A 24,824-nucleotide genomic window follows, 5' to 3' on the forward strand; every position below is an offset into this window, starting at 1 on the left:
CAGAATGTTCGTGCAAATTACATTTATGTAACTTAGACCAGCAAGTGAGTCTTTTTTTTCATATCCTGTCAGTATTCCATTTTACAAACATGGTGGCTATACATGTGATTAATTGGACACAACATGGAATGATGATAAACAATTTGATTGACATTTAAGAATGTATTGTATAATACAGAGGAAAGCTGTATTGGCTTGTGAGTAACATGATGCATAGCATGTGACAATATGATCTGAAGTCATAGTTTGATAAGTGAGATGTACAAGTAGCCTATTACCTGTGGCAAACATATTTTTATGAAAAGAAATTGAGAGTTTGGGCTAAATGTTTCTTGAGTGTGATCAAAACATAGATTTAGAACTGATCAATAAACTTTTAATATACCAAAATGATTACTTTTTCCCACAGTGTCACCCTAAATAGTCCAGATGTAGCCTACTGTGCTATGGATGCAGTGGACTTGAAATTACACACATTTTAGAGATATTGGCGAAGATGCTGCACATACAAGAACATATCACATATCATCACTAATAACCATGTTTTCAAGATTTTGGTATAAATAAGAACAGACTTCGCGTGCACGCACCCGACCATTTCACAGATGTAAACTCGTTGACCTCTTCATAGCCGCTGAGGAAAAAGAACTAGCCAACTGTGTCATGGTGCTCGGAAGAGTCTGAGAACTTTCTGGTACTTGTAGTCCACAAGACTAACTTACAATATCAAAGGATGCCATAGGCTGCATCACGAGTATCGGTATTAGGGATTGGACGTTTCCGGGTTCAGGGCCTCGACGGTCTCAGAGACGTTTCTGTTCCGCAGCGAGACGGACTGGGGGAGAATGGCTGCCAGTGGAGGTGAGCCTTTTCGATTGTTTGGGTTTAATGTTTAAACAAATTCAAAGCCTTTAAAAGTTTGAAAGTTCAAATGGCATGGTATAGCAATCGATTGTCTTTTACAAACTTAAGTTTTTAGATAGCATGTTGTTTATTTTTCGTAAAACATTCGCTCTTAACGCGGTCTCAAATGGTTCGTTTTTCCCGAAAGAAAAGTTGTGGCTAACGTTATTGGTGACCAGCCTTGTTGTGAGCCGCATAGCTAGCTAGCCGGCTTATGTCAACACTTTACACTATCTCAGCAATTCTGACATCTTGCTAATCGGATAACATATAATGTTATAGCTAATTTGCAATTTAACGTTAAACAAATTTAGAGAGTTTGGGTTCATTTTAGCTGGCTAGCTACTAAAGTAGCTCGCTGTCATGGATGAATCGAAATCTAGCTAGCTAACTTGGCTAGCTCGCTACATTAGGTCAACGTTAGCTAACCCTTAAATACATAGACTGTAGCTTAAATAATACGTTAGCGCTCTTTCTGTTGACGAACTTACTAGTTGATTAACTTGATGTACGTGCCACATTTCGGCAAGTGGTTGTATCGAGTTTGCAAGTTCACTGGCTTGTTAAAACCACCTGCACGTTCGCTAGCCAACTTTCTTCAATTACGGAAGGAAAGCTGTCGTGACTGGCTAGCGAACATGTAGCTAAACGACATTAATACAAATATTTCAAGCAAGCTAGCTGTAAACGTAAATTAAGTACACGTGTTCGTTTTGTGATACGGAAAATTCATTGTTTGAAAGTGTCTGTGTTTCTGTTTCCCATCATCTGCCTAGCTAGTTAGCTATCTGACAGTTGCATGCTTTTGTCTCGGTGCTATCCAGCTGCGCGTTTCAGATGTGCTGACTCCACAACTCAGTAGGCTAGTTTCAGCTGCGTCTTTGTTTGGTCAGGTTGCCCAAGACGGGCGTGTTTATGGCACACAGCTGTTGTCTCGAAGAACCACGCTGTAAGCGATAGGCCATGGATGGTCTGTAAACCCAAGCTCTTTAAACGTCAGAATAGAAAAACCAGGCCATATGCCGTGGCCTTAGTCGAGTTCAAAGCAGGACTTTTCTTCTCATTCTGTTCACACACAACTTCTTTTTCCCAATCACGTGGTTCAGTAGATGCCAGCGGCTGATCCCCACTAGTCCACATTATAATTGCAAGCTTCGTTTTTTTCTGCTACCAAACTAAATGCGTGTTAATATATAGTAAGTTGCCTGGATTCACATTTTAATTGACTTGGACATTTTCATCAAGGACAATTTTGCAATGCGTAAAAGCCTGCATATTACCACAGTCTCTAGGATGATTTTTTAACAATGGACAATGCTGTTCTTTACTACTCTGCTTTCTGCAGATCTAAAGTGTTTAGATTTAATATGCATTTAATCATTTTCCATGCTTGTGTGATAGCCTGTGAAAATCACACGTGCAGTTAAACATTTCATAAACTGTTTTATGGTGGTGTTCAATCAGAACATGTTAGTCATGCACCGTATGGTTTGTAGCTTTTAATACATATTATCTGTTAAGAACTACATGACTGTTCACACAAAAGAGGTGAATTCACTTATTTCTTCCTCCATTGTACTGGAAGTTGTTGTGTGTCATGGTATCTGATAAATACATTTAATGCAGTGAAAAGTATGGTTAAATGTTATTTATTGTCATGTCTCTCTTATGAACTTGGTTCTTTGGTAGGTATGTAAGCACTTAATGTACATGCTAAGAACTAATGTGTAAAAGAGAGAATTTGGCAGACAGTATCAATACAAATGTAATAGTTGTAAGATGTTAAAAAATGTAGGCTATAATGCAGGTGAACAGTAAAAACATTGTCAAAATTACTTTTACAGTGTTTGTTTTATTAGTTTATTGATTTAAAAAAAACAGATTCAGTTATCAGAGCAGTCATTTTATATGGACATGCATTTGAGCTAAAATGAAAGTTCTTTCTGACCGAATTGCTTTCCACTCTGTTGCATATTTCCAAGCAATTCCACACCCCAGGCCTCCTTTCTTAAAGAAGATGGCAAAAAATTATTAAAAAAAAAAAAACTCGTAAAATCGCACAGATGTATATGAGCGTACCTCTAGATCTGGCATCTCTACCTCTAAACCTACTACATACCACTGCTTTTTTCTAGCTGTCTTGTCTGGTCAATAAGTTTGAATTTATTTTTAGAATAATGCAATGTTTTTTCAAAAGATAATTTGCTGAGTTTGAAGTTAATTGATTTTAACCTTTTTCTTGAACTGCCTTTACGATAAACTTTTTTGTTGTTGTTGCGGTGTATGGTGCTCCATTGTTGATTAAAGTGACATCTTTCCTGTTCTGTCAAATATTTGTGTCACAGACATAGGCAAGCTGTTACAGGCTCAGAATGGGACTCCGGCAAACACAAGCTTCAATGGTGTGGATGCCCTGCACGCCTGCAGCATTCTCCAGCAGCTCAAGGCTTTGTATGATGAAAGGCAGCTGACGGACATCGTGGTGGAAGTCGATCACGGGAAGACCTTCTCCTGTCACAGAAACGTTCTTGCCGCAATCAGCCCTTATTTCAGGTGAGATTTGGTAGGATGGCCTGATCTTGGTAGTGTCTGGGCTGTGCCATAGGCTTCAAGCTTTGCCCCAATCTTTCTAACCTTTTACTGTGTTTTGCCTCCTACCAACTTAAGCTCGATGGTCCACGACAGTTCCTTGGTCTTCATAACAACATTCTTTTGTTTTATTTAATCTTTATTTAACTAGGCAGGTCACTTAAGAACAAGGTTTTATTTACATTCTTATTTTCAGTTGCAAGACTTCACAAAGTCTGTAATATTTAACATGTTTTGTGTGATCTTGGAATGAGAAATAGAAAATGGAAAACATCTATATGTTGTTATTACAAAGAGTGTGAATACACAATCATATACTTAGTAATTTTCAGGTATTAGCTATTTCTAATCCCATTTATTGTGCCATTTCACATAATTCACATAAAAGCTTTCGATAGGTTTGACATGCTGGTCCAGGTCCAAGAGGTGCCCAATGTCAGAAGCTTGTGGTCGTGATATTATTTAGAATTACCTTTTTTGCCACTAAAGCAAAACAGAAGTCCACCTCTCCAGTATAATCCATTCACTTTGCAGAAAAAAAGATCATAACCTCTGCCATGTTGATTGTCTCTGCAGGTCTATGTTCACTAGTGGCCTTACGGAGAGCAGCCAGAGAGAGGTCCGGATCGTGGGTGTGGAGTCGGAGTCCATGCACCTCGTACTTGATTACGCTTACACCTCCAGGGTCACGCTGTCCGAGTCCAACGTCCAGGCTCTGTTTACGGCGGCCAGCATCTTCCAGATCCCTGCCCTGCAGGACCAGTGCGCCCAGTTCATGATCAGCCGCTTGGACCCCCAGAACTGCATCGGGGTGTTCATCTTCGCCGACGCCTACGGCCACCAGGAGCTGAAGGAGAAGTCCCAGGACTACATCCGCAAGAAGTTCCTGTGCGTGGTGAAAGAGCAGGAGTTCCTCCACATGACCAAAGAGCAGCTGGTGAGCATCCTGAACAGCGACGACCTGAACGTGGAGAAGGAGGAGCACGTGTACGAGAGCATCGTGCGGTGGCTGGAGCACGACCGGGGCCGCAGGGAGGCCGACCTGCCCGAGGTCTTCAGCAAGTGCATCCGGCTGCCCCTCCTGGACGAGACCTTCCTGCAGAAGATCCCCCCGGCGCTGGGCTACGACCTGGTCAAGGACTGGACGGACAAGGGCAAGTCCAACGGCACCAACGGCTGCCCCCAGCGGCTGGGCATGACCGCGTCCGAGATGGTCATCTGCTTCGACGCCGCGCACAAACACTCAGGGAAGAAACAAACAGTGCCTTGCCTGGACACCGCCGCGGGGAAGGTCTTCAAGCTCTGCAAGCCGCCGAACGACCTCCGGGAGGTGGGGATCCTGGTGACGTCCGAGAACGACATCTACATCGCGGGCGGCTACCGGCCGAGCAACAGCGAGGTGTCGATCGACCACAGGGCGGAGAGCGACTTCTGGCAGTACGAGCACGCGGGGAACCGCTGGCTGCCCCGCGCCCCCATGCTGCGGGCCCGGATCGGCTGCCGGCTGGTGCACTGCTGCGGGAAGCTGTACGCGCTGGGCGGGCGCGTGTACGAGGGCGACGGGCGCAACGCGCTCAAGTCCGTGGAGTGCTACGACGTCAGAGACAACCACTGGACCGCCGTCAGCCCCATGCCCGTCGCCATGGAGTTCCACAGTGCCATCGAGTACAAGGATCGCATCTATGTCCTGCAAGGTGAGCGCATGACTAATGTGGTGCCACAACCATCTTTCAAACAGATATCTTATGAAGTACTTTCATATGTAATAATGACAGATCTGTAACCAGAGCGTGTCAGTTATATTAGTTAGTGGCAACTTTGATGACGCTGACGTGTAGATGGCGTGACGTACATCTTTTTTCCAGTGGCTGAGTTCTTAAAAATCAGGCATGCTTCACCTGCATTTTATTGGAGTTATGGTTGAATATATAAGGCCAGATCTCCCCTGGTGGTTAGCTCATGGGAAGCTTGTTTGATTGACCTATGCATTTTATTCAAAGGGAAAGGGAGTAGGGCCCTTCCTGCAAGGCCAGAGGAAAAGTTTTTTCAGCTCAGGATGATCTTATTGACCTGCAGCCAGTCTAATAATGGAGCCTGTAGCCACCGGAAATTCTTTGGGAAATCTTTCCAATGCTGTTGGTGGTGCAGCATGGAAGGGAGTACCCTTTATTCACTGTGCCAAGGTGCTCCCAATCAGTTCCAGGAAGTCCTGTTGCACACAAATGAAAAATCACTTAAATATAAAATGTTACTGTCTGTTTTTTTTAAATCACTAGCTATGCTTTAACCAGTGAATATGGGAAACCTTCACGGGATAGGGATAGTCATGACTATGCGGGATTGAGGGCAGTAGCAAGATGAACCCTTGCGGCATTAAGATAACTGTCCTACACACACCTCTGAACAAAAGTCCAATAATGATACAGTTCAGTAAAGAAGTACATTTTGTAGCCATTCTAGTACGTTTTAGGGCCATTCTTAAATGTTAAAGATCCACCTCTTTGTTCACCACACCTCTTTTTGGCATGTTGGTCTTCATGTTGACAGACGGAATTATGATAGACACTTTCTGCTTTCTCAGTTGAAGCGCTCTAACGAGTCTTGTTCTGTGCAGGTGAATACTTCTTCTGCTTTGACCCGCATAAGAACTACTGGGGCCATCTGGTCCCCATGAATGTGCCCCGCAGTCAAGGACTGGCTGCCCTCCACAAGAGTTCCATCTACTACATAGCTGGGATCTGCAGAAACCACCAGCGCACTTTCACCATGGAGGCCTACGACATCGAGCAGAACACCTGGACTCGAAAGAAGGATCTCCCGTTCGACCAAGCCACCAGCCCCTACATCAAAGTGCTGCTACTCTACGGGAAACTGCACCTGTTCGTCAGGGCCACGCAAGTGACCGTGGAGGAGCACGTGTTCCGGACGAGCCGCAAGAACTCCCTCTACCAGTACCACGAAGAGGCGGACCAGTGGACCAAGGTCTACGAGACGCCAGACCGCCTCTGGGACCTCGGCCGCCATTTTGAATGCGTTGTTGCCAAACTGTATCCACAGTGTCTTCAGAAAGTGCTCTGAGAGTGGTTGGTGGAATTTGGGGAACAGTCTTCAGTGATTAAAACTGTAAGGGGGGGTGTTGCCACCCCATGTTCGGTGCTATCCATGAGGCAGTAAAAGGAATGGAGAGTCTTAAAGCATTAAAAATTTAAGTCAATAAGATGGGTGCTTTGAAAGCTTGCAGTATTTACAGTCATCCGGTCACTACTAAGTACTCATTCTAATGCTTTTCAATGGTACAAGCTATCATAAGTGCAATTATCACCTTGTCTGCTATGTATCTTGAGCCATTTTGTTCACTAGTGTTGTAAAGGGATGGGTAGTTTAGAATTATTTTTAAATTGGTTTGCATGCAGTTGTGAGGGTGTGAATAGAGATAAGATGTAGAAATGGCCAGCCCAAGTGTCGGCATAGTAAAATATATTCTAAATACGGGTATGATCAGAGGTGCTGCTCTTTTTTGGTTTTTTGTCCCAGTTTTATTATTCACTACTTTTTGCCATTTACAGTGAGCTTGTCTAATAGTTAATGTGGTTTTAGTTAATGAAAGAGTGTGTTAGGGATTCAAAAGAAGTGCAGTGTTTTGGAAGCTGGACTTGTTTTTTCAGTTACAGTGGAAATGTGTGAGAGAAGGACTTAATTAAAAATATATATTTAAATCTGAAAATGTTCAATAAACTTAAATTAATTTTGAATATGAATGACAATAATCTGCATCATGTCTGTTAGTTGCAATAAATGTCATCAGGATAGGGAGGATAAAAGAAGCTTGATGTTGATTATCTTGAAAATATTGTTTAATTCCTAATGTACACACTTAAAACTGGAAGTAATATTGTGAATTTTCAGTTGAGTTGATTCAGAAATGTGCAGATTTTTTGGTCGGGTACCACAGCGAGAACAGGAAAAGGGCTGAATGAGAATTGCGTTTGATTGCTATAGTGGCAAGCCATTTGTCAGTTGTATGTTTTTTTTGTTTTTTTCCTCCCCCCCAGCGATATAAAATCTCAAAAGCTGTTATTTTTTTTATATTTTTCCATTTTATCATTTATCCTGTTTGAATATGGTCTGTATCAGAAATGCATTGGAAATACCTCTTAAAAGTTAAGTTGCATTATAAAGCCTCTCTGGTCCTGCAATTGAGGGTTAGAAACTGCTAGCAATAATTAATGCTATACTGAAGTTGTTCTCTTGTGAAAGTGCATTACCATTTTTTTCTGGCTTGGGTAGGTACTTTGAGATGCTTAAAATGGATGTTAATATGTGAGTATATCTGGGTAAATCGTGGGACAAGTACTCATCAGTAAGTGTTTTGCTTTTCGAAAGTAAGTGTGTCATTGTGCCTATTGATGAATGCATTGCACAAACCCAGCATTTAAATACAACCCCCACCCCCACCCCCCCCCACACACACACACACACGCCTGCACACCTACACACGAACGTGTATCTGCTTGGGCAGAGTCATGGCCATAGTGCCTCCAAAGTTGTACTCATTTGTCTTCTCAAGATCTATAACTGCAAACTTTGCGAAGCACCCTTCTCAGAACAGAACTGTGGCGGAGAGTATGGAAAGCTGTATTTGTGCATATGTGTATGTGAATATTGTTTTATACATGCTGTTATACAAGGTAAGGTGGATTTAATAATTGAAAACAAAACCGTTTTGGTGCTGCTTTTTTGACAATCTTCGATGGAGTAGAGTTGGATTAAACCTTTCAGATACATCCAGTGTCCAGTCATACTCATTGTTTTTTGTACTGAAACATTTAAAATTTTATCATGCAGGGGGTTATTCTTTATCCTCTAGCATCTTGTAATCTTGTATTTGCACTACATATTACTATTGCTTTTTCAGTAAGAAAGAGAAGCTGTCCCCAAATAAAGAATAATTCAAACAGAAAAAAAGGGAAATGTGAATTTGGGGGTGGGGGTGAGTTCAAGCATTTTTGTTTGAGCTGGGTGTCCAAGTTCCAAACACACAGAGGAAAATGGCTAACCACTCTGTACAGGTGATATGCCTGCATAACAAAACTGACCACAAATTGTCTGTTCTGTATTACCAACAGGAATCTATATGGATGAGACTAGTGGCTGTTGCTGTGTTATCTAAGTGTGTTCTTCCCAGTGGATAGCTCTATAGGAAGCTCACAAGTTCTGTAGTACTGAAATGGACAATTCTCAGGATTATATCAATACACAGTACTGTATTTAAATATTTTACTATGTGTAATATACTGTACAATATGTTTGCTGGACTTGCACATTGTTTTTTGTTGTTTTTTTACACATTTTACAACTTGAAGAATAGGTATTTCTTTTTTCTATTGTTATTTTTAATAGATGTGTTATCCATATTCTCTGTATTTACTTGGTTTGATTTGTTAGATAAATGACTTTTCTTTGTTGAAACATGTATACCACATGACATCTGTCAAAATAAGTTTAGAAGTCAGGATTTGTTTTCTTTTTATTATTATTATTATTATTATTATTATTATTATTAATAATATTGTTATTACTATTGTTGTTGCTTGCTTATACTCTATTTTGTCAAAGGAAAAAAATGCAAAAATCACCCTCCATCTCAGTTCAGGATTACAGATTGCACATGAACTGCAATGTTACATATATATAACATTTTCAGAAATATCTGTCAGTTTTAATTGTACATGGACTCCAAAAGGAATCTGTAATCTGTGCTTTTATGCGATATCCTGTTTCTGTGTAAGAGCTTGGGATTTTGTGGTACCATCATACTGTATGCTTACAAACACAGCTTAAAGTACCTATAGGTAGAATATTTCACAATTTGTGCTTCCTTATACTTCTCACTATTTGCTTGTCTGTTTTGAAGGTGGGGAATGGAGTAATAGATGAGTTCTACTGTGAAATCCACTTTGCACATACTTTGAGAATAAAAATAAAAAAATGAACAAAAAGTCTAGATCTTACTTTGGATCTGTTTAAGGACATGGCATTGCTTTGTTTTATTATATAGATGCAAGTTCACTTGTCTCACATTTTCATGCTTTGTAGACATTGAGAAAGATTATTATTATTATTTTATTATTGAACGTTCTGCAACCTTAACTGAGCAAGAGAGCAAGGTTGTAACAAAAGGCCATACATACTCAAGACCGAGAAGCACTGCCATCGGAATTTGTTCGCAATATGACTACAGTTTAGAACCAGTTTACTTGTACATTTATTACAATAATTCACCGTCGATTTATGGGGAGAACTGGCTATTCTGGCTCTTTGAAAAAAATGTGAGAATGTCGTGAAGAACGGAACTCAGGGACACCGCTAATAGCAACCACTAGGGACCCTCTGATGGGACACCACGTGACAATTTGCAACAAAATCTAAGAGTCCAGCGCAGGGTACAAGCTAACGACACCATTTAATTTCAACAGGTAAGATTTTCTTAAAATTTTAGATCTGGTTTATTTGCGAAACCAAAAAAAAAAGTTTTACTTTCTGCCTTTTTACGCCCCTGTATGTACAGTTTTCAAATGTAACATTCGGCCATTGCATCATTTTGTACACGTTCCGCGCTTTTGAATGGATAGAACTTCCTCGCGAACCCCGACACTATACTCTCGCCACGACTACCATTGAATGACTTGCTTAATGTAGTTGCGAAAAGTTTCCTAATTTTTTTTTCAATGTGCTATACAGTAATGTAAATTGCGGTAGGTTTTCTCTCACTATCTTCTCAGTTTCGCTAATCAGCTAGTGAAGAAGTTGCGCTGAAGTTTCATGCTACTGCAACAATACGAGCTACTTCGGTGGCTCTTTTAAACATTGTATCGGGATTTACAATGATAATTGTAAATTAAAACCTAGAAAACAAAAACGTTAAATGGTTATCAAAATACCGAAAGTTTGTGAAATTGTTTTCAGTTAATTGCATTGCCAATTTTGATGTCTTTTATGCCTATGACTATTTTAAATCTTTCCATTTATTAAAGGTTCATGTCCGGATTGCTTAAGTGAAATCCACAGTATGTCCATTTAAAGTTTTCTGGCGGAAAAAAGTTCCTAGCAGAATTCCTAGGAACACCTTACAACATTGATTTGAGATTAGTGAAATGAACATGAAATGTCTACATCTATCTGTATTGGGATAAATTTAAATACTTGTGTATGTACGGTGTAGCCTATAGAGTTTTGTGCAGTGAAGCAAATGGGAAATTCATAAATAAAGCTCACCACGAAGGTTATGCGTGTGTTACTGGTCTCTTCCCAGTTATCTCACTATTTGTAAGAGGCTGTGTCTGAATGTTGACCCAAGCCAAACTGCATTCTATTTAAACTGGAAAGAGTCTAATGCAGGAATAGTTGGATTTGGCTGCTGGTGCCAGTAACATTGCTGGTTCTATTTTCTACTGGATAGTTGACTGAATATCTCTGACTGGCCAGAGATTCTGCTCACCTGATGCCTCAGGTGTGAATCAGTCTGTATAGAGGGGAGTAATGGAAATCAGCAGTGTAGTGATGGTCTCAAATGCGAGATTTGAATATTCATGGTCTCATGTAAACTGTCATACGCTATCTACAACACAGAGAAATCAGCCTGTTTTTGTTGGACTGGTTACAGTAAAAAAATAAAATAAAATAAAAATCCTGTTGAAATTGAAATGAATTTGCTCTTTGGTGAGGTGCACTATCAGGGCATTGGTGAAAATGAATGAAAGCATATAATAAATAAATCAATCAATACATTTATTCCTTAGTCACTAAGCAATAAATGCATGATTTTCTTTTGGATTCATGATTCAAAACATGTTTAACTGTTCAAATAATTGAACTCTGTATCTGTTTAGGAAACTCAAGCGTGGTCTCCACGGCAAGGCCTGTCATGCCTCCCTCATCAGCAGCAAGTTTGGGCCATACCCCTCCGGACGGTGGATGGGGTTGGGTCGTGGTGCTTGGGTCCTTCATCTCCATTGGCTTCTCCTACGCCTTTCCCAAAGCCATCACTGTCTACTTCAAAGAGATCCAAGAATACTTCAGTGTAACTTACAGTGAGATTGCCTGGGTGTCCTCCATTATGCTGGCTACTATGTACGCAGGAGGTGAGTGAGGATAGCCAGAAGCCTGGACCGCCACAGGCAGTTTTTTATTGCTCGTCAGATATTATTCAAATGACACAATACACAATACCATAACCATGCAGTAGCTGCAGTAATTAGAATAATTTATTTACGCTCCCAAGGTTTATGCTGCGTGTTCCAGTTTAATTTACTAAGAAAAGCAGACTCGCTCTCTTGATTTTAAGTGAGAACACAAAGCTGACAGTGTTTTAGGATTTGCCTATGGAAAGAATTGTCACTGACGTTGGGTGAACTAGTCCAGCCAGTCAGTAGTCAGATTCTTCAGTTAAATTCTTTGTCGGTTTCTGTGTGTCAATGAAACATGACACTGTCTTTGTCTACACTGCCCCTGTGATTCTTTGCTGAGCTTGACAGATGGCTGTTACAGATATTATAATTTAACAGCTCCGCTTTCCATCCTGCTAAAAAAAGTGGACTCTCTCAAGCTATTCTCCATGCTTACATAAATTAAATGAGCACACACATTATAATATTCTTGGTTATAGCTATTTCTATCTATTTATTTAACCCCCTTTCCCCCTAAGTCTGTTTAAAAGGATTACCCTTAGACACATGTTTCTAATTTAAATGCCAAAAGGGAGTTAAGAATTTAACCTCTAGCGTTTTCAACAACCTGCAGTCATGTTTATTATTTTTGATAGCATGGATCTGTCTGTCTTTCATTTGTATAACTATGGCAGTGCTATGAATTCTGCGTTGGGCTTTGATGTGTGTGCATACGTGTCTGTCTCTGTGCATTTTTACACTTTGAGATTGCCCAAAAGTGGACCTTTTGATTTTCATTACTGGATGAGTTACGATGGTTTTTTGCGTGCATTTGCATATTCGTTCAGGTCAGCATCTCTGATTAATTCTTGCAGCTACCATCTTTGGCACTTTGAGTGATAAATGTCAAATGTGAGTATTTTCTGTCAAAAAAAAAAAATGCTGGAAACGACAACATCCCATAAACCACACCGGGTTTTATTATGAATGTGCGGTGTTTCTCGGCTAGTGTGCACAATGTCATCTCACTAATAGATTTTCACTGAGCTTTATTCCTTATTAAAAGGGACTTTGAGGTGTTTCCCGGTGATCAGATGAAGACTTTTAAAGGAAACAATCAGTCTCTTCAAGGTTATGGGGTGCTGATTCCTCACTGCCCTGCCATAATGGCAGCAAGTATCCCAGTGAAATATTCTTGTGTATGGCTGCGGAGGCAAGGGGCTTCATCATTTTGTCCTTGGCCTTATACTGCAATGTCACCCAGGGACATATAACCAGAGGTAAAGGGCTGAGATGAATTCAGCAAATGGGGATTACTAAAAATGGCCCTTTTTGGGGGGGGGTTAGATTTGCTCCCTGGCACACGTAGTCGTGAAATGTGTGAGCACCAAGTCAGGGATGTAACCTCTTGGAACCATGAGGTTTGTTCCTCGTTTCTCTACTTTTCTGTGGAATTTACAAATTAAAGTGGCATTGAACAAAGTACAAAGTGGTAATTGAGCAAGTCTCTGGTGATCTGCGGCAATATCTCTAGTGATCTGCGCCAGTTTTTAGCTGGTGTAAGCCACTTATATATAATACGTTTATATTTAATTTTATATAGCCATCTATAAAATAAGCAGTTTATTCAATCTTAACAATGTTAGATTTAATAGAAGAAGGATAGAAGATAGAAGAGAAGAGCTTTGAGGGAACAGCAGTAAGTAGTAAGTTGATGGAGACACTGATATGCCCTTACAAAGTACTTCAGAGTATAATGCTTAAAAGTACTTGTGTGTGCACGCTTATGTTTGTGCTCTTGTGCAAGCATGTGTACAAAGTATAATATATAATCTGCATTTTACATTTAATCTCAAATGGCGGATACTGGGTGCACAGTAGCCTTAAATGTTTTCTTCTTCGATTGTCAGTCCTTGCTGTGCAGTGCACCACATAATTTTAGATGCTGCCCTATCTGTCAAAATGAGATGTAAACATAGTGTGTAAAACTGTTAAATACATTTAATAATTTAGAACACAAATTTGCACATCTATACTAGTAATTCTGATTTTGGCAGTAGTACTCTGACCAGCGAGATACAGTATAACCCTTATGTTTCAGTGATGAAATGGGACAGTTTTGATTTAAAATATTTTAAATACATTGAACAGCAAAGGAATTGCACGCAGCATTAATCGGTTTTTACTCAATTTCTAGTTGCTTTTAAAGTCTTAAGTAGCTAAATTTCTTACAAATTTGCTCATGTCAGCGAGACGTGGTGCAGTCCGTAAGGCGACCAACTCTCAAGCTTAATGGAACCCTACTGTTTTTGGAGGTTTGGTCATGGCACTTTCTGTAAATTCCATCTCTATCTGTGATCCTCTGTGCTTCTCCCTGTCTGACTAGAGTACAAAATATGAAAGGAAAGTGGGTTGTCAGCTCTCCTTGTAAAAAAATACTAATAATCTGCTCTGGTCTATATGCTTTGTCTACTTCTTCTCAGGCTAAAATTATACATTTGTTCTGTGTGATTAAAACGGATGATATCGGGATGGTTATTTCAGCAACTGGTGATGTGCCACAGCTGGTATCTTTAGATTAGAGAGCTCTAGTTCATGGCAAACTTAAAACCTATTTTCAGGTGAAGCAGTGCTTTTGTATCTGTGATCTGTATAAAAATAGCTAAGAATGTATTGTCTGAACTGAAACAATTTATTAAATGCGCTTTAGAAAAGAAACGGTAATTAGTCTTGTAAATGGGCATACAAAATGGTCTGTGGCTGATGATACTTCTAATCCTCTTCATTCTTCACATAAAATATTAACTTGTCAGTATATTCAGTGATTTGTTCCACCTGCTTTTTGAAGGGGGATATATCAATGTTTCCATAACTGTCTAAAAGTGTAAATCTCATTATTACAAGCATTATGACCAAACTTCCCTCATATACATTGCAGTCTGTGAAGCATTTGAACAGTGACTTGAGGCAGTTGGCTCCTCAGCGTTTGGAGTTTGTTGTTGTTGTCTCTCAAAACGAGGACCAAATAGATTCCAGTTAAGCAGGCCATCGTGAGACTGAAAAACTGAATAAATCTATCTGAGGCATAGCCAAAACATTGGGGTTTTCAAAATCAGCTTCATTGTTAGGAAGCACAAATTCAATGGTGAGCTCAGCAATAGCGAACAACCTGGTAGACCAAAAGAGACCACTGAAGTGGAGGACCGAAAAATACTTTCACTTTTCAGCTGTTGGTCAGATCAAGAACACTGTCCAGGATATAGGTATTGACATGTCAAAGACTATCATAAAGAGAAGACTACACCAGCATAACCCCAGAGGGTTCAAAGCAAGATGCAAACCACTGGTAAAACAGCCAGGTTAGAGTTTGCTAAAACGGCATTAAGGAAACTAGAGTTCTGGAACAAAAGGCTTAAGGACAGATGAGAGCTAGGAATTGGGTGAGTGCTGATGAGCTCTGCTGGGTTTCTCTTGTTTAATGGGAGAGGAGTGGACAGAGACCCTCTGTAAAGGCTGTGGGTCTGGTGTTGTTCAAGCAGGGAGTCGGTGGTCAGATTTCTTTGGTGTCGGGTAACCCATGACTTTACTTAGGATTTAAAATTTCCATTACAAATTCCAGCCATTAACCCCACCACCCCAACACACACACACACGCACACACACACACACATACACAGATACAGGAATGGGCATTATTTACTTGTATGCAATATTTGTTTCTTACCTATTTGTACGATGTAATGCCTCTCTGCCATCTGCAAAGTCAACCTATTCCCCTAGCATTTGATTTTAATTTATACATACATTTTTGGAAGTATTTTGTTGTGCAACGTGCAAGGGTTTTTCCCATGTCTGTCGACTTTCACTCATTTCCTTTCTACATGTGCTTAAATAAAATCACAAGACTCAGATTCCACTACAAAGCAGTTTAAACCTGATTAAGTCTAAATGGATCGCACGTTGCTAATCTAAGCTAGCATCAGGAAGAGAACTGCACTGATGTTGTGAGTGCATACGGTTTTCGACCAATACTGTGACCTGTACACATACAGATTAAAATGAATGTACCCATCTTTGAATTAACCCAATGAGTAGATACGTCACCACATTACATCAGTATTGTTTAGGTAACCCAAGTATGAAATTATGCATTCCATAATACTTGACTGAGAGAGGCCCTTAGTCCATTCTGATACCGCACAGTTTTATAAGGTCAGGTCAGCGTCGTTGTTGACCCAAGTATAAGCTGTTGTCTTCAACTTGCAACAAGAAGCAAGTAGGTCTGGTTATAAGTATAACAACAAAAGGACAAGCTCACAATATTTAGATACTCTTAGGCCTTAAAACACAAAAAGTAGACATTGAAGGAATCATGATATTACACAAAAAGGACACCATGAAATTTATTAATGGACATTCAGAGCTGGGAATTGTGTTCAAAATATCTCCACAGTTCCAGAGCTACCTCTGTGTTTAGTTCATGTTTTGTTTTACTCTTCTAACATAAATGATTTTTTATTTGAAGCTGGGAGTCTATATTATTAACCTACAGTTTGTTGTTGTATAGTCTATTACCACTGAATGTAATTATTTTCTTTCACATTGTAAGTCACTCTGGATTAGAGAATCTTCTAAATGAATGTAATGTATTGCAGTATGTGTACATACTGTGTGTTTTCATTTAGTATTTGAGTGTGTACTAGTTGGCTGATTTTCCTTTCCTCTCTCTTACTCCTGCAGGGCCAGTGAGCAGCATACTGGTCAATCGCTATGGCAGCCGACCTGTGGTCATTGCTGGTGGGATTATGTGTGCAGTTGCCATGGTTACTGCCTCTTTCGCCAATTCCATTGTGCATTTGTATATATGCGTTGGAATCATTGGAGGTATTTATTTTCATACTGTATCACTGGTGAATTGATGTGTGATCCATGGCTATATAAATTCAGTAGTAGAACTGTATTCATTTATGAATGTGTTTGATAAAATGTATTAAAATAGTGATGTGTGTGTGTGCGTGCGTGCATGGGTGCGTGATGGAGGTTGTTTACTGGCTCTTCCGATGTGTGCAGGCTGAGCGGGGTAAGCAGCTCTGGGCTGCTGTGCTCCGTTATGAACCCTTCTTTCCCCATGCTCTCCTCTGTGGATGGAGCTCCGGGCTGCGTACTGAGTGTAATTAAGACGGCCAGAGAGGACTGCATGTGACCGGCTGTTGTCGTCGGGCCGTCAGTCCCCCGGGTGCGACCCGTGAGACTCATTACCCAGCCACGCTCTGGTGTGAAGAATTAATTGGAGTGAGGGAGTGAGTTTACATTCGTAGAGCCAGTATATCCTGTTTCAGGCCCACTTCTGGAAACTTTTCTCTTTTTTGAAAGTTCACCATAATGTTTCGAACATACGGGGGGTGTTTTAAAGTTTTGAAGATAACCTTTTTGACAAGATGAACATTGATTCTGTCATCTCTTCTCAGTGCATGTCCTGTATGTACAATCTGTGCTCATTGTTACACTGTACATGGCCTCTTATGCCCCTTTTCTTTTGCCCACCATACTTCAAATATGAAGATGAATTCCATTTGTACTTAAGTCAGAGTTGTTCTTCAGGCTGTTGTCATATTCTGGAAAACATTGAGAACAATTGCCAGGATCTTCTTTTGCTGCCCCTGAAGAATAATTATATTGTTATTGGGTTGTTCACTTTAGCTACTCCAAGTGAACAAGAGAATAAAACGGTGACCAACATAAGGTAGAGGATGGTTATCTCTGCAGTACTACAGTACTGGTGTCTTGCTGGTCCTAAATTGATAGAATGTATTAGACTACTGCACTGACTGTCCATATTACATTGAAGACCAATTTAAACACTCATTTAAAGAATGGGATAATGGGATGCAATTAAATTGGATTTGGAGGAGGGGAGAGAATAAGGCGGTTGTGAATGAATACTATGCAATATCCCAATTTATTACTATTTAAATGGAGAAATAATTTTTGAAATTGCTGCTTCCATTAATGAGGTTTTAGTTGCCAATGTGAAATGAGCTGGAACATTAATATGCACAAAAGTAGAGCCGGCCATGATTTAATCTTGTGCTAACGTACTCATTTAATTTTAGTATATTGGATTTAGAGACGTTACTAATGCTGGAACTTGTTTATCTTCCAGGGTTTGGGCTGGCCTTTAATCTCCAGCCATCCCTGACCATAATAGGGAAGTACTTCCTGGTGAGGAGGCCCATAGCTAATGGCCTTGCCATGGCTGGAAGCCCGGTGTTTCTGTGCACCTTGGCTCCCCTCAATCAGTTCTTGTTTGACACGTTTGGGTGGAGAGGAAGCTTTTTCATCCTGGGAGCCCTGCTGTTGAACTGCTGTGTGGCCGGGGCTCTGATGAGACCCATCGGAGGGAAACCCAAAGAGAACCAGATCTCCAAACCTGACAGAACCACGAATGATCACAGCATCACCAACGGCGCTAAAACTCCCACTGAGTCAGCGAGCGGGGATCAGGACAAAGCAGGGTGCATGGACAAGATAGACGGGTTCATCGACCTCTCGCTCTTCAAGCACAGAGGCTTCACCATCTACCTCATAGGGAACGTGATCATGTTTTTTGGCTTCTTCGCCCCCATCGTCTTCCTGGCCCCGTACGCCAAGCACCAGGGCATGGATGAGTATTCGGCCGCTTTCCTGCTCTCCATCCTGGCTATGGTGGACATGGTTGCCAGGCCAGGAACGGGGCTGGTGGCCAACACAAAGTGGATCCGTCCCAGGATCCAGTACTTCTTCAGCTTCTCTGTGGCCTACAACGGCGTGTGCCACCTCCTGTGCCCCCTGGCATCCGGGTATGGAGGACTGGTCACCTATGCCATTTTCTTTGGCACCGCTTTTGGTATGGTGTGCGCCTTGCTCTTTGAATGCCTCATGGATCAGGTTGGAGCTCAGCGGTTCTCCAGCGCAGTTGGACTTGTGACCATCATCGAATGTTGTCCAGTGCTTCTTGGACCACCAATGGGAGGTAGGATTACATCGGTTTATCTGCACAAAATATCACTACATCTTACACTTAAAAGCCACATTTGAGTAGGAGTGTAACATTATTACTAGGACTTCTTTTTCTTGTGTTTGGGGGAAAAAGGCCTCAAGTATGAAGAAAAATATTAGATAAATGGAACGAAATGTAGGTTTAAAGAAAATATGGTCCCAAACCCAGTTGCTTTATGCCAATAGTATACAATTCAAACAGTTTCTTGGGTGTCATTGTTGTACAGCATTCCTACAGAATTGGATTATCATCGGTAATCGAGTCGCCCGGCTCGGTGCGCCCAGAGAAAAGCGGTAATTGGTCACGCGTATTTACTGCTGTTGTGAGCGAGATGCTGCTCATTTTCCTGGCACGCCCGCTGGAGAATTTGTCGCCCTGTACAAATTACGGAACGTTTTTGTGCCTAAGAGCTTGTAAATGTAATGAAGGTCTCTGTGCACTTGACTTTTTCGCCGAGTTCCCTGGCGAGATGTGTGGAGACACAGCGCTCGCCTGTTCCAGCTCTACTGCTGTGGCTGGGAGTGGCCCATGCTAGCAAAACCCGAGCGCCACTTGCGTCATTGATCACTTTCAGACATCATCCTAATGGGTTTGTATGTGCGTAATCTGCGTCAGTGAATATATTACGAGTAAGGTCCTGCTGTCCTATATCCACAGGCCTTTTATTTTGTAATACTGCTAAAAGGCTTATCAGGAGGCTTAGTTTGACACTTTAAGATAAATCTGAGCTCTATCATGACCTTTCGTAGGTGTCAGTTTATCAGCATTTTCATCCCACAGGAGACTTGGCTTGTTCTGTATAGAGTGTTGTGTGCTGTTGAGAGAGCCTAACTCAAGAGTGCCTCAAGATACCTCAAGATAATGAAACACAAAAAATCCTGTTCCAAGGTTCTTCAGGCTCAAAAATGGAATGAATAATATTTTTTTCTCATGTAAGGGTGTAGTTGAACTCGCCTCCTCACATACATAAAAGTAATTATTTTCACTCCTTCCTGAGAAGGAGTGTGTAAACATTTATTTCCGGCACTGCTGGTTCATTTTGTTTTTAATTTTGTTCCTAATGTAAGTCGAGGCAAAACACAACCCTCACTCCTGTCCAAACATGGGGAGATGCTTAACCAGCGGGAGAAGAAGAAAAAAAGCTTTGAACCATCTGTGGACATCAGCTGGCTGAATACCAAAGCCATCACAATTCAGAGTGGAGGTTTCATTTCACTGTGAAACCTGATAGGCAATAACAAACAAGGGCAGCGATCGAGAGGCCTTCACATGCCACAGGCCCCTGTACACGACCGCCATCGGTGGAAGTCCGAACATACCGTCCCTCCGGCTAGCATGGGTCCCTGCTTTTTAATGAGGTGTAAATTTATCGGTCTTGTGGTGGTTTGCTTGACCTGTGTGGAGTCGCTGGTTTAATGGAGTAAATAAATGCCTCCCTACTCAGTGCATGATTATGTTATTCTCAGGAGGGCAGGAACGTTACATTTACCCTTACAAGTCTCCTCATTATGAGCCACCTCTCCATGCCACCGCTGAACCTCCGGGTCAGCCTAATTAGGGCGAAGTGAGGAAATTGCTGTAATTAGCCTTTTCCTTTGTGTTTAATGAGTGAAGTTTGAGCAAAATTCATTAAAGGCCGTTACCTGTGTGATAATTAAGTGATGAATACATTAAAAAAAGAGGTGACTCTGCCAGATGGGCTTAATTACCCACCCAATCAAGGGCTATTTTAATGACAGTGATGGTCATCAGCTTCTGTCAAGCAAGGAATATGATCAATCAATCCTTGCCCTTCGAGCTGGTATAGTCCTGACCAGAGGCAGCCAGCCACCCCCTCCACACACACACACACACACACACACACACGCCCCCTGGAATTGGTCAACTCATTAAGATCCTGCTTTTAATTGGTTTACCTAACTTGCAACCTTTCTCAGTTATACAGCCTTTTGACTTTACTGCATGGTCTTATATAATTGTAAATACTTTTTCTTGCATGCATCCTTCATTTCATGTGCTGCTCAATTACGCCTTTGCAATTGTGCCTCACTGCACTGTTCCTGGAAAGCAATCAATGCTAAGTTGTCAAAATAAAATTCATAATGTAAGCTACCATTGCAATGCAATAGATAAGTAACTAAATCAGTTTTTAAATGTTTAAAGGGAAACTTAAAAACAAAACCCTCAGCGATTGAAAGCAATTTATCATTGTGCTTTAGTTGATGAAAGATTAACACATTTTATTTTCAATTATAGCTTCATGATAGAAAAAAGGTCCAGTGTTCTTTGAGTGCAGTCTGCTGGTGCTTTGTTTCTTGAGGTCCACCATTGGGACTGATGGCCTGAAAGACAGATGTCTGTTCAGAGGCTGCCGGTCCAACCTCGTCAGCAGTCACACAAGCATGTGGAGGTGCTCGAGTCCAGTGGAGTCTGTAATTCCATGCCTGCGTGGGGCTGAAATTTTGTTTGTAAGAGCTGGCGTCTCACTCGATTTGTTCCACTACAGCAGCCAAATTACTTTCACAAAGAGCAACATTTGGATGCGTTTACCAGGTTGATCTCATTTCACCATGAATCCAGCAGGACTGCCTGTTTCTGTTTGCTCATTACTGAGGCACTTTGGTTTTGCAGACATATCTAAAGTGTTATTAAAGCGCACCATGCACCTGTGTGGAGCCGTACACACAGAAAACGGGTCATAAAACCAGTGATGATCATCGTTCCTAAAATATATTTGTTGCTCTTCAGAATGCATCAGTGTTCAAATGTTATCGGAGCGTGTAATTCATGTCGTATTCCGTACAAACCCATTCTCAAGCCTGCAGATGCTTAAATTCAGTATAATACTTTAGACTATGTATTTGCTGTACATGGGCTCATCTGTTCTGCCTATGAAATTAATACATATAATATAATAAATTAATTTAGTTAGAGTGTTTGCAATTTTGATGTAAAGTTTATGTAGAGTACCCTCCAGATTTATTTTAAAAATGTTCAATAAACTACTGAAAATAGCTTAGTAGCATCTCTACACCTTTGCCCTCATTGAGAATACATATTCATACATTCTGTCAAATTGGAAAGCTTGTTGCTGTGGTCCTGGGATATACACCGATCAGCCACAACATCAAAACCACCTGTCTAATATTGTGTAGGTTCCCCTCATGCCGCCAAAACAGCTCTGACCCGTCGAGGCATGGACTCCACCTCTGAAGGTGTCCTCTGGTATATTTGGATTTCTGTATATATTTTTTATCTACTGTATATTTGTATCTGATATTTTGTATCTACTGTCAATTTGTATCTGATTGTGTTACTTTGTTGTCTTTGATGATGCAACAGTGCAAATTCCCCCCAGGGATCAATAAAGTACACTACTACTACTACTACTACTACTTATTACATAAAAAAATTGAAATGGATTACATTATTGGGAGTTATTACACTATTAGTAATTTATTACATTATTAGTTGCTACAGGGCTATAAAAAGCTAAGATATTGTTAGAGGGCAAATTATTTCCACATGATTTTAAAAACTCTCGACGGGTCAGTGCTGTTTTGGCGGCACGAGGGGGACATACACAATATTAGGCTGGTGGTTTTAAGTTGTGGCTGATCAGTGTATAGTAGGCATGACCTCCAGATTCAAAATCAATGTCTTTGTGAACCCCATTGAACTCTGCATGAGGTTCAGGAAGTAATCTTCTGTAAACTGTGTGCTACAAACACTGAGTCCTTTTATGCTGTCAAGAATATCCACATGATTTTTTTAATATACAGTTTCCACCCTTTTTTGTTTTAGAATGGCCTCTTGATAATGAGTGGAATGAAATTCCTACCTCGGGATGGCGTCCTAAAAGTGCCATGTTCAACACTGTCACGATAATAACACTAACTAATCCGTTTTCTGTGAGCTAATAATAATAATAATAATAATAATAAACTTTATTTGTACAGCACTTTTCAAAAACAAAGTTACAAAGTGCTTTACACAGAGAACAGTTTACCACACTGCTCTCCTCTAATTTGCAGATCTTTGCATAGTGACCCAGATAGGTTCGACATATTTGTGAAATTTTTCTTGTACATGCATGTTTCCAACTTCGATTTCAATATGGAGAAGCTGTTCATCTACAGTGAAAGAATGTGAAAAAGGCACTCTGGTGACAAGTTCAAATCTGTAAAAAATAAATCTGTATAGTGAAAGTGAAAGTCGTTCTTCCAAGAGGATCCAGTGAACGTTTCTGAGGTGAAACTCAGTAAAAAGTTGTTTATATTCCGTCTAGACGTCTAGCTACATTTGGGTGAAAAGTTTTCAAGCCAGCTAGGACATATTCTATAACCGGGTAAAACCTAAGATTTAACCTCACTGACCCTCATCCAGTTTGGCAAAATGTCTGTGAACCTAGATTTCCACCCCCTGACTTCACGTATTGATCTGTTCAGCTGTGTTGCAAGTTCCTGATCTGAGAGCTGGAAGATCAAAGGGTAGTGAGTTCCACTGAGGTCGGCTTTATCCATTTTCATAAGACAGCCGTAGGTGACCTTTACATTTTGTTTCTTGGTTTATCATAACTAAGCAAAGCTTTGATCCAGAGTGAATTTTAAGAGAAAAATGTGACTAAGGTGGAATAAATTTCAGGTAATGTGGATGTAAAGAGTAAATTTCCTATGTTTCTGTGTCTCTGATGGACTCTGTTCTGACCGCTGCTCTGTTGTCTTCCTCTTATGTAGGGGCGCTGGTGGACCTCTTCAATGACTACAAGTACATGTACTACACATGTGGGGCTGTAATGCTGGCTGCTGGGCTGTTCCTCTTCATTATGAACTTCTACAACTACAGGCTGCTGGAGCAGGAGAAGAAGCAGCAGGAGAAGGACGTGGAACTGTCGTCAGCCGAGAAGGCGAGCATGAGAGAAGAAGAGGCTAAAGAAAAAGAGGACCCCGCCCAGCAGGAGGAGTAACTGCAGGCCAGCCACGCCTGACCAGAGAGGCTTCGCCCCAGAGGCCCAGCGTGACAACACAGATTACCCAGCGAGAGTTCACCTCTGTCTCCCACAAACGGCTCTGTGTGACCTCTGCAGGAACAAATGTAATTACTGTACCACTCTACAATAACCCAATTTAACTGAGCTTGCTCTCTCTGTCTCATTCTCCATCTCTCTCTCTCCCCCTCAAATTTTTTCCTCTGTATGTTGCACAGTATTTATTTTTACTTGAATTTATGGATCAGTTTGACTCTACATCAGAATGAGAAGAAACAGACTACATATGGAAGAATATAATTTTTTTTTCTTTTGTTTGGCTCTGATATGAGCTTTGTTTAATGGAGAACATGTCGTCTTCATGGTATTTTACAAACAACAGTACAGCGAATCATAGTTAATTCTCAGTAGCAATCTATAGCTGGCATGAATCAGATTTTTATACAGTATGTTTTTACTTTTTAAATCAGTAAACTAATACAATTTATATTAAGGTAGAAGTCTGTAAATGTATACTGTGAAGGATGAGAGACATACTGCATTACCTCATTACCATTTGCTGCTAATGAAAATAATATTCAGATTTATTCGAGTTTTGTCTTTTCGTGTCTAATCATTCGCTTCGATTTAAAACTGCAGCAGAACAGTTTGCTGTGTAATAAACAACAAATAACATTTCCTCATCTGCCTGGCTGTATTATTTCTTTATTACTACACTTAAGGAGATTATTTCATATAAATATTCATAAGTAAAATGAAACTATTTCTGATATTTTGTCACTTTACTTGCATCTACCTCGTAAGCAGTGTCTCAAAAACGTTCCTATAACGATTCATGTTAATAGAATTTACAAATGTATGCATTTGTATTGCTACCAAATTTTGTGGATACGAATGTTGACTTTACAAAATCCGTAATTTATCCACTTTGTCTGGACTGCTATGGTGTCAACTCATGTTTTTGCTTCGCAGCCTTTATTTTGACAGTCCCAGCTGATTTTGTTTTCACAGTAAGCTAAAAATGCCGTTGCCAAGGCAGTGGTCACCTAACAAAGCATGACTGTCAAACTCCAGCAAGTTCTGGGCAAACGCCTGCAACTGCATTTTGCCTCCAACGCTCAGCAAATTGTCAAACCAATAA

At 40.6% G+C, this 24,824-nt stretch overlaps 2 protein-coding genes across 3 annotated transcripts; both read left to right on the top strand.

The window, feature by feature from the left end:
- Positions 1-709: 709 nt before the first annotated feature.
- kbtbd8 (kelch repeat and BTB (POZ) domain containing 8) lies at positions 710-9,491 on the top strand. The gene is made up of 4 exons (XM_064304535.1): positions 710-861; positions 3,249-3,456; positions 4,069-5,186; positions 6,107-9,491. The coding sequence occupies exons 1-4, from the start codon at positions 846-848 to the stop codon at positions 6,568-6,570; spliced, it is 1,806 nt and encodes a 601-aa protein (XP_064160605.1). The 5' UTR covers positions 710-845; the 3' UTR covers positions 6,571-9,491.
- A 324-nt stretch (positions 9,492-9,815) lies between these two features.
- LOC135237408 (monocarboxylate transporter 2-like) lies at positions 9,816-24,361 on the top strand. 2 transcript variants are annotated; one of them, XM_064304536.1, is made up of 5 exons: positions 9,816-9,968; positions 11,382-11,633; positions 16,398-16,541; positions 17,821-18,669; positions 23,433-24,361. In XM_064304536.1, the coding sequence occupies exons 2-5, from the start codon at positions 11,417-11,419 to the stop codon at positions 23,660-23,662; spliced, it is 1,440 nt and encodes a 479-aa protein (XP_064160606.1). In that variant the 5' UTR covers positions 9,816-9,968; positions 11,382-11,416; the 3' UTR covers positions 23,663-24,361. The 2 variants fall into 2 exon arrangements, with proteins under 2 accessions (XP_064160606.1, XP_064160607.1); XM_064304537.1 differs by lacking the exon at positions 9,816-9,968 and adding an exon at positions 10,123-10,247.
- The last annotated feature ends 463 nt before the right edge of the window (positions 24,362-24,824 follow it).

The sequence above is a fragment of the Anguilla rostrata genome, chromosome 13 (genome assembly GCF_018555375.3).
Source record: "Anguilla rostrata isolate EN2019 chromosome 13, ASM1855537v3, whole genome shotgun sequence".
NCBI classification, from domain to species: Eukaryota; Metazoa; Chordata; class Actinopteri; order Anguilliformes; family Anguillidae; genus Anguilla; species Anguilla rostrata.

Coding starts and splice junctions, on each gene's coding strand:
- kbtbd8 (XM_064304535.1), top strand. Junction 3,457..4,068: donor GCAATCAGCCCTTATTTCAG/GTGAGATTTGGT, acceptor TTGTCTCTGCAG/GTCTATGTTCACTAGTGGCC. Junction 5,187..6,106: donor TCGCATCTATGTCCTGCAAG/GTGAGCGCATGA, acceptor TGTTCTGTGCAG/GTGAATACTTCTTCTGCTTT.
- LOC135237408 (XM_064304536.1), top strand. CDS start 11,417: ATGCCTCCCTCATCAGCAGCAAGTTTGGGCCATACCCCTCCGGACGGT. Junction 11,634..16,397: donor GGCTACTATGTACGCAGGAG/GTGAGTGAGGAT, acceptor TTACTCCTGCAG/GGCCAGTGAGCAGCATACTG. Junction 18,670..23,432: donor TCTTGGACCACCAATGGGAG/GTAGGATTACAT, acceptor CCTCTTATGTAG/GGGCGCTGGTGGACCTCTTC.